Source organism: Odontomachus brunneus, unplaced genomic scaffold, assembly GCF_010583005.1.
Source record: "Odontomachus brunneus isolate Ranch 3 - 2012 unplaced genomic scaffold, Obru_v1 Obru_scaffold_060, whole genome shotgun sequence".
Lineage (NCBI taxonomy): Eukaryota > Metazoa > Arthropoda > Insecta > Hymenoptera > Formicidae > Odontomachus > Odontomachus brunneus.
This window is the reverse complement of record NW_022639510.1, coordinates 1,589,904-1,603,117: the sequence shown is the minus strand read 5'-3', so window position 1 is coordinate 1,603,117 and position 13,214 is coordinate 1,589,904. Positions and strand designations below refer to the sequence as shown.

General features: G+C 40.9%; 1 protein-coding gene across 12 annotated transcripts in view; it reads left to right on the top strand.

Annotated features, from left to right (window-relative positions):
- LOC116846087 overlaps positions 1–13,214 on the top strand; it is a 126,704-nt gene that overhangs the window by 49,785 nt on the left and 63,705 nt on the right. For all 12 annotated transcript variants that reach the window (XM_032819494.1, XM_032819493.1, XM_032819497.1 and 9 more), the window contains exon 2: positions 10,431–12,172. In XM_032819494.1, coding sequence (XP_032675385.1) covers positions 10,466–12,172 — 1,707 coding nt within the window. In that variant the 5' untranslated portion in view covers positions 10,431–10,465. The remainder of the gene's footprint in view (positions 1–10,430; positions 12,173–13,214) is intronic.

Sequence of the window (13,214 nt, the reverse complement as noted above, 5' to 3'; positions counted from 1 at the left end):
AGAGAGAGAGAGAGAGAGAGAGAGAGAGAGAGAGAGAGAGAGAGAGAGAGAGAGAGACGAAGTGAGGGCGAACCGGAGTCGCGCCTCATGCATTCGGCTTGTGCAACGCCACGCAACTCGCGGAAGGCCGCTTGCTGCGTTTCCGGAAATGGCGATTTTCTCTTTCGGAACTGACATAAAAATCCGCGGGAGATAGATCGCTCGACAGCGCGGAAAATTTCCAACGAGAAAGTGCACTGAGAAAAAGTGATACTTGAAAATTCATTTGTAGAATATAAAGTTTATTCACAGAAATAAATGCAAATGAACTTTAGCACAAACAAATTTTCATGCATTTCTTTTGCACTGGGAGAAAAAGTATCTGAGGAATGAAAAATATTTAGTCTTTGCTTAAATCTACATTCTTTCGTTTAATCAAAATAAACAATTGTGAAAAGCAACGGGTTTAAAGAAAATGTATATTTCCTAAATTGTGACAGAAATTCTTTTCTCAATGTATAGATATGTATATCAATGCAAGAACAAATATGTTAGTGCCAAGAAAGAATTTCATAATAAAGATTATTATAAAGCTTTAACCGAGGAATAGATAGACATTCTATGGTAATGGACTATCCTTTTATCTCATCTATGCTATTTGTATTTTAGGAAATGAAATGTGCTGTTAAAAAGTTTGCTATATTTCCAGTGAAATTTATTACGTTTCAGCAAGACAAACCTTATTGACAGTTTATTTTTGCACTACTAAAAACATAATAAAATTGAGAAGAATTTATATGAAAAGAAACTATAATTATAACTATAATTAACTATATTCTCTCGCGATAATTAAGAGCGATCCGTTCGTAGACAGATAAAAATATATTATTTTATTATTAATTTTAGATTAATTTTAGATTCCTTACTTTATATTATTAATTAGTGAAATAATGTTACGACGATAAATTATTATGCTAGATTACCTATACAGAATAAAAAAGAATATTTTTGTTTAGAGCATATATTTATTATTGACATTTTAAAAGTAAAATTAATGTTAAAGTAAAATTTTATATATATATGGCGTTGAACAAAGATAAATTAGTCTAATCAAGACGAATATAAACATTATTAATTAGTTATTAATTAGCGAAATAATGTTACGATGATAAATTATTATGCTAGATTGTCTATACAAAAAAAATAATATTTTTGTTTAGAGCATGTATTTATTGTTGATATTTTAAGAGTAAAATTAATGTTAAAATAAAATGTTATATATATGGCGTTGAACAAAGATAAATTAGTCTTTAATCAAGACGAATATGATAAAATTAACATAATCATTTTCTCATATATTTTCTCATATAAACAAGAATATTAATATTGCTGGTTATGTATGAGAAAATGATTATGTTAATTTTATTATATTTGTCTTGATTATAGACTAATAATATATACCCAAGAATATTAATATTGTAACATTCTATAAGAAAATGATTCTGTTAATTTGACAATGTTTATTTTAATTGAAAACTAATTTATCTTCATTCAACGTTATATAATCTCATTTTAACATTAATCTTATTTTGAAAGTGTCAACACTGAAAATATTTTCCAAATTCCTGTATAAGTCTTGCGTTTATATTCAAGCGATAAATTTAGCGATTAGTGCCATTCGTGTCTATTGTGAGCCTCGACACTTCAATCTTCCGGAAATACGCCGTTCGTTTGCTCGGACGCTCGTCGCGCGACATTTATGCACGGTTGCCTCGCGAGAAAATAGATCAGATGGCGTTCGCACTTCTCGGCGGATAAATTGCAAATTATGCGAGTCGGGGTCGCGTTGCCGCGAGCGACCGAAACGTCCGATTCGCCGGTCAATTTATCGCGAAGCCTGCGCAGATTCCGGCACGGCATGATTTAACAGTGCGATTCGTTTACTTGACGATTTACGAGCTCCAGTTTGACGCGGAATATGCAAAGCGGCGCGTGGCGTCGAATGAAATCATCGGCGGGCGGACGAACGAGCCCGGCTAAAACGTCATCGCGAAATGAAGACCTATCACGATCAGTCCGAACAGAGAATGCGTCTGCATTATTCATCAGGCCCGGACGAAGCGGAGAAATAAGATTTGCATTATTGATTGGGGCCGGCGAGCAATTACGTTTTCGTAGGACACCAGACGCGGTCGATCATGATTCCCTCGCGATAAGATCCAGGCATTGCGCGCCCCCTTAAATCACGTCGCTCAGGTTAATCGATTGCTTTCACCCGGCGTCTCGTGATTCCTGTCACAGCGAGTTAGCGGATTCGAGCGATCCAACACGCCAGGCGTTCCGCATTTCGCGAACGAAGAAGACGCGGCCTCTCGCTTGTCAAGTGACTCGCGATTCACCCGGGACGACTGACCGCAGAGAAATTGTCTCGCACTTGTCATTATGTCACGAGATCGACGAGAGCAGTTTAGTATTTGGAAATTTGAAGTTGAATTAATCGCAGGATGCAGATATCGTAATAAACATTACGTTAAAATTATCTTTCTTTCTATAATGTCTTTTGCAAAGCTGGGCTGTATTGCAACATTATAGTGTAAATTATTACAGAAGTAATAAATTTGATCTACCAGCAAGTAATTACCAATTACGATAACATGGTAACACAAAGCCAAAAATATGTAAAATTTTTAAATAAATATATTACCCAAAAAATATGATCTTATGCTTAATGAAGATTTCCTCTTATATCTCGAGGAGATTCTTTTAAAACCAAAAGAAAAATATCCTGAGCACATAACTTTATAGTTACAAAAGAATTTTGTCTTTTATTTATAGTACAAGTCTCGTTGCTAGTAAAAATGTCTTCTAGTAAGACAGCATCCTGCTTCAAATAAATATATTTATCATGATATTCGAGAAAGAGTGGAAAAAAGTTAGAATAATATCTAGCAGATTTCCGATTAATAATTCACTTTATCAGAAAAGGAACACACACTATTTCGATAAAAGTTTTCGAATATTATTTTACATTTTACTCGAATTATTTCGAATATAATATAATATAATATATATATATATATATATATATATATATATATATATATATATATATACAATTATATATAATACAATATATAATTTACAGGAAATAGTCACTGGCAATCTTCATTTTTGGATATTACAATATTTTCCTTTAGATTTTAAAGAAATTCTCTTGTGGCCGTGTATAAGAGAGAAATAGGATTCCAATAAGAATGAGATTACATTTTTTTAAACCACATAGTAATTTCGATCATGATTTCTATCTAGTTCAGGATTATAAAAACTTTATTGTAATTTTCACTGTAATGTTTTCTCCGTATGTATTGTGACTTTCCAATTGAGAGATATAAAGCGGATAGAGAAATTCAATTCACGAATTTTTCCTCATTACAGTCAAAATATGATCAAATGTTGTAACTAATTATATTACGATTTTATAAGCTATTGCACAAATAGGCTTGAAGCAGATTCGAAATTATCGTTCATAAAAATTTTCAAGATACCTCAAGATTGCTGCTTGAGGAATCCTTCGCGCTTGTGTGTTCTCCAGGCACGCGTTACACTTGGAAGTACCGCAGACGCGGTTGCGAAAATTTCGCGGGAGTAGACGCATAGTTGGCCGCTAATTCATCGACCGTGTTCAGAGCCTATAAAAGGCAGACTCTGTACCGTTCGAGAATTTAATTCCATACTAGACGCGCGCGCCGTGGATTGCGGGCATACGCGGGTGGATGCTCTCTTATGAACGCGCAGACCTTGTATTACCGGCCGACCACCACGCACACCGCGGGATAGGTATGCCCGGGGTATATACTTAGCGGGTGCACTACCATAATGCGGTTGCAACATTTTAAGTGAGCACAAAAAGAGAGGCGACGGCGTACGCCCTCGCGTGCATTCACCCACTCGTGTCGGCCCGTGGGCTGTGGGCTGCGATTGCGATTTTGCTATTTGGACCACGACCTTAACATTTCATTCTTGCTTTCTTGTTTCCTTCCTCTTAACTGGCGTAATTGCGTAAACAAGCTCTCTATCTATTACTGTAATTCGCATGGCGCGTATCTGCCGTCTTTATCTCGCCGTGAAACGCGCGTCGCAGCCGAATCCCCGCGGAGAAACGTCCAGGTCCGACGGTCGCAATTACATTTTATTATCGCCAAATTACAGAGCTTGTAATCGACCCGGGATGCATTTAAATCGAGCCGTACGGCCTACGAATTCGCGAGCGAACTCGGATATACGCAGCGTACTCCTCGGTGAAACTCTTCGAGCGCGATCGTTTTCGCAAGTACGACGCGTTCGATCAATTTTCTCGAGATACCACATGGTAATTAAATTGCGGGACCAAAATAGCACCGATCTCGCCGAGATTGTCGATCCGCAAATTTCCCCATAACGCGCATCTTGTTCCTTCCCCTCTCTTCTCTCTCTTTCTTTTTTTTTCTTAATTCTTTTCTTTCTAATTTTCTTTCAAGCGTTCCTTCACGATTTCATACTTATAGAATTCTCTGTCGACTGAGATCGCAAGTATTATCTTATCAACTAGATTTAAAAGAGCTCCTGTGCCACTTTTTTCTGGATACCGAGCAAGAGAAAGTGTTTTTGCTAAATAACCATGCTATGATATGAATCTCACCAATCTTGTGTTTTCCTTTTTCTATCTCTTATCTAATCCTCAATTTTCTCTTCTTTCTTATTCGTTCCTTTACTCTACGTTATCTTTCTTTTTCACTTCAAGCGTAATTAATTATGAATATTACTTTCAGATCCATCTCATTTCTTTCCCTTTCTTTTCTCAATCCTTTGAACTAGTGAGGAGCTCACACTCGGAAAGCACAACAACGAACGGAATTTAAAATAAGCCGACTTTAATTCATATAATTTTATTTAATTCAAATTAAATTCGAATTTAAAATCAGATTCTATCATTATTTTAAGCTTACATTGCTGTCGTGTATTGTATTGCATTGCTATTAACCATTCTGTAGTATAATCCTGACAGTTACTTCATTCACAATGCTGCAAATTCTACAGGATTTACACAACACAGAGTGTATAAATAAAGTCTATTCTATTTCTATTTTACTCTCTCTTTTTCTCTCAAGTTTTCTCGAATTCTCGAGCTTTACTTATTCCCAAATCACGACCCACCAAGCGATCTCTCTGACTCGCGCGGATTTCACAACTTGATCGTATGACGAGGGTACGGCTCGACCTTATAACACGACGGGGTGCATAACACCTGTCACGCGATCCGAAAGAAAAATTCCCTGCCCTTCGTGCTCGCTGTTGCTCCCTCTGCTTTGTCTTTCTCCCTCTCTGTCTCTCTCTTTTTCGCTTCGTAACGTCTCGCTCTCGCTCGCTCGCCGCATTTGGGCAGAACATTTTCCGAGGACTGTACGATGCGTCCGCGCGCGTCTTTGAATCGCGGTAGTGTGTCATTCTAAAAATAGAGAGAGGTTGAAACGAGAGGGAAGCCAAGATGCGAGAGAACGAGAGGTGGTAGAACGGCGTAGATGAGGAAGAAGGAGCGAAGAGTCGCGGAGTGGCAGAAGAAGAGAGCAAGATAAAGAGAGAGAGAGAGAGAGAAATAGTAAGAGAGAAGAGGGAGAGAGAGATAGAGAGAAATAAAGAGAGAGTGAGAGAGAGAGCGTGTGTACCTCCATAGTCTCGGTCGTGAACCCGAGGAACGACCTCGGTGAAACGTCGAGTAAAGAGAAACGAGCGAGAGAAGGAAAGAGAGAGAGTAAGAGAACGAGAGAGAGAGAGAGAGAGAGAGAGCTGGAAAGAAGAGAGCGGGTTAGACGAGTGGAGAGTGTTAAGAGGTGCAGAGACGAGGTGGAATCATGGAGAGCGATGCGGACAAAGAGGGGAAGATTAAATTAAACATCGTGAAAGACTCGAGGATTCACGCGACGCAAACGCACCAGCGACGACGACTTCAAATTTCGCGGGCGATTTCGGATATCGCGTCTCTCGAGGGTGGCGAGAGATTAAGATTCGCGCGAGGACCGAACGGCGCAAGCTCGCTCGCACCACTTTCTAATTTTGAAGTCGCGACTGCCTTGGTTTACGGCCGGATCGAACCGGCCTACCCTGCCGCTCTGTTTATAAATGCTTACGATGGGAGAGACGTATGTACGCGCGCTGGAATTTGTCAAATTGCCGGAGAAAGAGCACGCACGGCCACCGCCATCTCTCCCGAGAAAGAAAATTGATGAGGCGGGCGCTTTTCAGCGAAGGGATCAGGAAGCGTTCTCGAGGCGCATGAATCGAGACGGCGGATGCCTCGTATGGAATCTCCCGACAGGGAATTTCTCAGCAGAATTTCGCACACGAAAAAAGAGATCTGACTGGATTAATCAAAGTTCTGGTGAAATATGAACGAACTTTTGCCGGAACTCTGTTCACAAGATTTAACAAGATTTCTGGTTCATTCTAGCAGAATTCTAGTAACTTCACACACTGCGATTTTCTAGTTCGTTCAAACCAGAAATCACAAAAAATTTCCTTAATTAAACCAAACAATTTAATCAATTACTTTTTAAATTAAATTCGTTGAAAACAATCGCCAATTAAGCATTCTTTGATTGAATTTACTGAAATTAATCGTCAGTTGGTTGAATCGAAGCATATTTGTTCAAGTCTATTATTAAAATCAGAAAAATTAAGTTAAATTGATATTTTTACATCTCTTCGCTTCAAATAATATTTTTGATTGCAATGAAAAAGACGTCATTTAATATAAATGACGTCTTTTTCGCTGCAATCGAAAATATTATTTGCAGCGAAGAGATGTAAAAATATCAATTTAACTTAATTTTTCTGATTTTAATAATAGACTTGAACAAATATGCTTCGATGTCGCCAAATTTTTATCTAATTCCCATTCAATTACATAAACTGAGAAAGCTTTTTCCACGTAAAATAAAGAAAACCATGTTTCTTGAATAGCTTTTTGATTTTCCAAGCAATTGAAATATCCATGCAGTTTATTGAATTATCATTGCAAAGTATCGAATTATCTTCCAGAGCTCCGCTTCGTCTCATCACTTCGACGCGAATTCGCGAATTTGAAGTTTGGTATTTGGATCGTATTTCACGGTTACTTTCGCGAGGACTTCAATCGGCTAATTGCCAATCTCATTGGAGGCAAGCGCGCGATTTTATCCCGCAGCGTTCTTTCAGAGTTTCGGATTTCATTTTGAGAGTACATTCCGTCGAGGAAGCATAAATTCGCTACATACGGGATGGCTAATAATAGGAGGTTGGCTTGCCAGCCAACAACGCCGGTCTGTAGTCGCGACTGAGCTCCATAGAGGCGTAACTTCCGTTAATACCGCAGCTCGGACTTGCTGCTCTTGGTGGCTCTCGGTGCCTCCGCACATCCGCGTGAGAGAATCAAGGCGTACGACACATTCCGTTGCGAGACGGTTTTCGCGATTTCGTAAGCGAGGCCAGGAATTCTCGCCGCGAAGACGCGCACTAAAACCAGCAGCGAAAGCTGCTCCAAAATACGACGCTATTACTATTCCCAGAGAGAGCGCACCGTGCTTCGCGAGTCGCGGAAGGCGAATCTGCACACGAATCTAATGCTCGCGAAAAATTGCAGTTTGGCATAATTTGCACTTGTTATTGTGTGTATCGTCACGAAGGGTTTTGCTTGATTAAACGATTTTGCTGCTTCTTCTTTCGCCGACAGTGGGGGAGACCGAGACCAGGTGGCCTATATTTTAGAATTTCGAAGTTACAACTTCTCAGACTAATTATTGTGACTGATTGTATAAACATGATAGGCAATTTTCTTCTATGATAAGCATGAAGGCAATCTTCTTCTATGTATTAATGCCTGCTACGACTCTGTTAACCGTATATTTCGTCTGGTAATAACCAAAGTACGAACGTGTAGCAACATAGCCCTGATACCAGGTTCACTCGCCCAATAGCGCAGGATAAGAAGGTCACGTATAAAATATGTATTCTGATTAGTAGTTCCAGAGTTTCCGCGAGACGTCTCCACAGCCCTCCTACCGACCTTTTATTACGAGTCAACTTTACCTCGTCCGCCCATTGTATGCTCCATTTCAATCATTTTATGAATAAATATTGCGATTATTTCTAGAAACACTAACCATTTATACGCCTGTAAGAAATTTCATTCTAGCTAGTAACACATCGCTCAATTTTATTCAGTCACAATGGAGAATATTAATCGAAAATTTTGAGAAGCTTGAAAAAATTTACTTTGCTATTATCAAATTAGTTTTCTTTTTTATTTTTTAACTGTAATATTATACCGATTTTAATGATTTTAATGAAATTCAAGGAAAAGTATTTATGTTCCTGAAAGGACCATTTCGCGATTTTGTAGCCACTATTTCTCTCAAGATAAATATTAAAAAAGAGCACATGAGCAGCATACCCCTGGGGCCATACAGCCCCCGGTCTTCCCCATATATCCCCGTGAATTTTTTGGATGCAGGTTCCAGGTTGCGCTTCGGAGAATCGATCGTGCCGGAATCTCGGTAGCAAATTTTGCAGCGCATTATTCGACCGGCAGAAGTTGCCTAACAAGCGCGTTATATATTTCCTCGGCCGTGATCTTGCACGACCACTTGCGCGGACTTCATTTTGCATAACCATAAACCGGCGGTACTTCATCGAGTAGCAGATGGTTCACCATGCGCCTCTCTGAAGAGTTTTCTTTGCGCGCCGATATGATCTGGAGAAAGTCAAGTGTGTGTGCGTATATGTGTGTGCGGGTCAAAGAGATCGATTCATCCGCCTACCGTATTAAAAAAAAGAATACATCACATTAAAACGAATATTGCCGAATAAATTTCATCGGGACACCGTCGGTATGACACATGACACGATTATGGTTGTGAAAAAAAGAAAAAAACTATAGTTACGCTGAGACAAGTTCGAGGAACCCAAAAAGTCTTGCTCTGGGAAATTTATCAATCTCAGATAAAGACACTGGGAGAAATATTATAGTGAACGTTATAACGAAATTTTTGTATTCTTGGACCACTCTGAGAAAAAAATACTTGAAAATTTATTTGTAGGATATAAAATTTATTCACAGAAATAAACTTTATATCCTACAAATAAATATTCAAGTATTTCTTCTCAGTGCATAACTCTACAGTACATAACTTCATATAGTTGCAGAACTATAGTTGAAATTATTATATATTTGTTTAAAATATGTTACGTAAAAATGCTATATACTTGTTTAAGAATTTTTTACTACAAAGTTATTGCGATTGTTTGAGTGTTTTTTTATATCGTATATTCGCTAGATCATACAATTTGTACTATTTCCATGTACTTGAAAATTTATTTGTAGGATATAGTCTATTCGCAGAAATAAACTTTATTTCAAAATAAACTTTGTTTCACGAAAGTAAATTTTATATCACATAAATAACATTTTAAAATATTTTTTCTCAGTGCGCTGAAAAATATACTTGGAAATTTTTTTGCAGGATATAAAGTTTATTTACGTTATTGCGATTGTTTGAGTGTTTTTTTATATCGTATATTCGCTAGATCGTACAATTTGTACTATTTCTATGTACTTGAAAATTTATTTGTGGGATATAGTCTATTCGCAGAAATAAACTTTATTTCAAAATAAACTTTGTTTCACGAAAGTAAATTTTATATCACATAAATAACATTTTAAAATATTTTTCCTCAGTGCGCTGAAAAATATACTTGGAAATTTTTTTGCAGGATATAAAGTTTATTTACAGAAATAAACTTTGTTTCGTAAAAATAAACTATATATCCCACAAATAAATTTTCAAGTATTTCTTCTTCCACTGCAATATTTCCACACACAACTTATTGTTTTCAAAATTCAACTAAATTCACTATTTCTAATTTGTACGACAATCCCAGTACAGCCAGAGCTGCACTCAAGACATCGCAAAAAGAAATCTAACTTTAGCTTCGCTACAATACTTCCGCGCGTACAATCTATTTGCGCTCCACCATTTTCCGCGCTTCCCGAGGAATTTTTCTTTCGTCCCGCACTTTCTAGCTCGAAATTACATAGGCAAAACCGGTTATTCGTGAGCGTTATTTATCGATCCTACTTATTTCGCGTTCCCGTTGCCCAGTTTCGTTCTCGTATTAATCTCCGCTCGCTTATAAATTCATACGCTTTTTGTTCACGCGAGAGCGGAGAGAGCTTATTTCCTCATTATTCCCGACCTATTCCTCGCGAGAGTGAGCGGGCATCGCTGAATACGATTACATATCGCGCGGGCGACCAACACTTCGCGGCTCCAACGAGCGCGTTCGATGCGTTAATCGCCGTGCCTCTTAAACTCACATTTAATTAGCGTATTCGAATGTTACACGCGAGACTTCTAAGAGGGATCCTTGTGCTTTTGCAGGTGCTGACGGTGTGATCACGAGGCGAGGTACCACAATGGCGGAGGTGGCGACGAAGAAGTCCATCAATGTAGTAAGTAGCAAGAAGAGCGAAGTGTGCGGTGTTCAGTCTAACAACGGCTTGATTGATTTGGATAATCTAACCGCGAGTAACAAGCAACTAATCTCGTTGTGCGACAACAACGACGACGACGACGACCTCGTGCTGACGAACAACACCCGTAACGAGCTCAGCGGCGAAGACAAGAGCCTGCAGGAGCTAATCGAGAGCGAGCTGGCGCTGAGGATCTGCTCCAGCAAGGACGACGACGAGGTGATCGCCGACGAGTCCGACGAGATCACCACGCAGCCGGAGATCCGCCGGATCGTTCTGGACCGGCGGGAGGATAATCTCGACGTGAACGCGGAGTTCATCGCGGCCGAGAACGAGCACTGCTCCCTGATCGAGGAGCCTTACGGTCACCAGAATGGTCACGCGTCCCCCGACGCTAACGCCGAGAACGTGAAGCCGGAGCCGGTGCTTGTTCGCGACGAGCAAGAGGAACAGGTGTTCGTCGAGCAGCCGGGACACGGAGACGCGACGGTCATTCAGAAGACGAGCGACGACGAGCTCGTCGACGACAGCGAAGTCAACCGTGAAGACGCGAGCGCTGTCGAGGACGCCGATCCGCAGCTCGCGGTCGAACCCGGCTCCGACGAGGTCGCGCGCGACCTCGCCGGCGAGTCTGATTCTCAGTCAGAGTTCTCTGCGGCTCCTGTGACTTGTCCCGACAAGTACCAACAAGAGGAGGAATCGGCGCAGAGGATACCGGACGACGTGGACTTACTCTGCACGGATATCAAGCAAGAGGAGAAGGACGCGGACGCCGTCTTGGAGACGTGGGTTGAGCAGGCGCCGTCCTCCGACGGTCAGTTCTCCGACAACTTCGACGAGACGCTCCCTTCCCAGCAGGAACGACACGTCCAACAGTCTTCCATGAACGAACATATCGACGAGATGGATAATGTGCACGTAAATATTGTAACCGAGTCCGAGATGCTCTTCGATTCTGAGCGCAAGCACGAGGAGAAGGTCATCGCAGCGTCGGCAATTTCGCAAGACAGAACGTCTGTCTTCGAAACGGCCGAGCAGGCCCCGGCCTCGAAACCGAGCGAGGAGCTGGAGGACGACGACGCCACGAGTCGATCCGAGCTGGTCGCGGAAGCAGCCAGCACGCAAGAGTTCCTCGACATCGAGCGGCGCATTCTGAGCGAAGAGACCGGTCAGGAAACACCGCAGATCGTGGTGTCGTCGGAGATCACCGAGTCGCAGTCTGAGTTGGTCTTCGACAACGAGTCGACGGAGTATGCCAAGGATGCCGCGGAGGACGCGCAGAATCCGGTGGACGAGTCCTCCAGCGAGTTCTCGGCGTCCGACTCGACTTTCATCGAAAAGACCGAGGTCGTGGTGTCGGACACGAGCGTGACTGTGTTCTCCGAGATGAAACAGCTCGAGCCGATCGAGACCCTGGACTCGTGGACCACGGTCGAGGAGGCCACGAAGCCGGCGAGCTCAGCCGACGAAGAGCGCGGAGGTGCGCCGATCGCGGCCGGTCACGCCGCCGTCGCCGACGAGACGACGTCGTCGTCGAAAGACGACGATAATATCGAGGGAAAGCCGGACAATTTGCTCACGCCCTCGTCACCCCGCGCTCCCTTGGCCACACCGGACGACGAGACCAGCGACATTTCTAACGCCTGCGATGTAAGTGTGCTTTTTTCGTGTATTAATCCAACGATGACGACCACGAAGTCACGAGCGACCGAGCGGGAGAAACTCGCGAGAGCCGAGCGCACGAGGTGCCATCCGGTCGCAATTCGCGTCGGAACGGCGCTTCCTCGCGTCCGCACTTGTTTCCCGTGTGCAATTAATTAACGAGTAATTCATTAACGGTTTTGGCCTCGTTACTGCCAAGTTTACGCCGACGGTTATGTCAGCCGAGAACATATAATATCTCATTCTCAACGGGTTTCTCTTATGTGTGGTCTCAAAGGAATTCCTCTACGAGCAGGAGGAAATTATCCTAAACACAATATTCTTTGAGTTCGAGGAATTTCGTCTTTCATCTGTGGTACAAGTCTTGTTCTTAACAGACATTTCTTTCAATAGGAAAGCATTCTACTTCTACTCCTCTTGATAGATCGAATAGAAACAATTAAAATACTCTTAATTGAACTTTGTCAGTGTCTAACCACGAGAGATAGTCAATTTATGACTAGCATCATCACTAGCCAGTAATGTAACGCTTACTTCTCCTAGTGGCTAAATAAATAAATTAGCTAAAGAACAATTTAAAAAACGAATTACAGTTATGAGGTAAAGAATCCCAAATTGCTGCTAACCAGTAATGTAAAGGCTCAATTCTACTTTTTTGAGATTTTGATTAAATTAACGTAATTTCAATTTTGATTTGCTACCTCATTTTTTTTAAATACTAGTGATGATAAAGTAGTCAGGTGATTTTAGAATAAGCATTTACTCTATCATATCATATGTAACAACTAGACAACGGTCAAAGTCTATTCTATTTCAGTGAATAATCAGTAACGAATTAGTGACGAGCTGGAAAATTTAATCTAACCTATGCTAGCTAGCTACTACCTTTTGTAATTCAAGCTGGCTAATTATATTTCTATTCGCGATTTAATGAAATAGATTTGCAATTAACAGTTCACTTTATCAGAGAAGAGGAATATTCTATCAGTGAAAGTTTTCGCTTAGAATCGCTATGAGATTGCAGGAAATG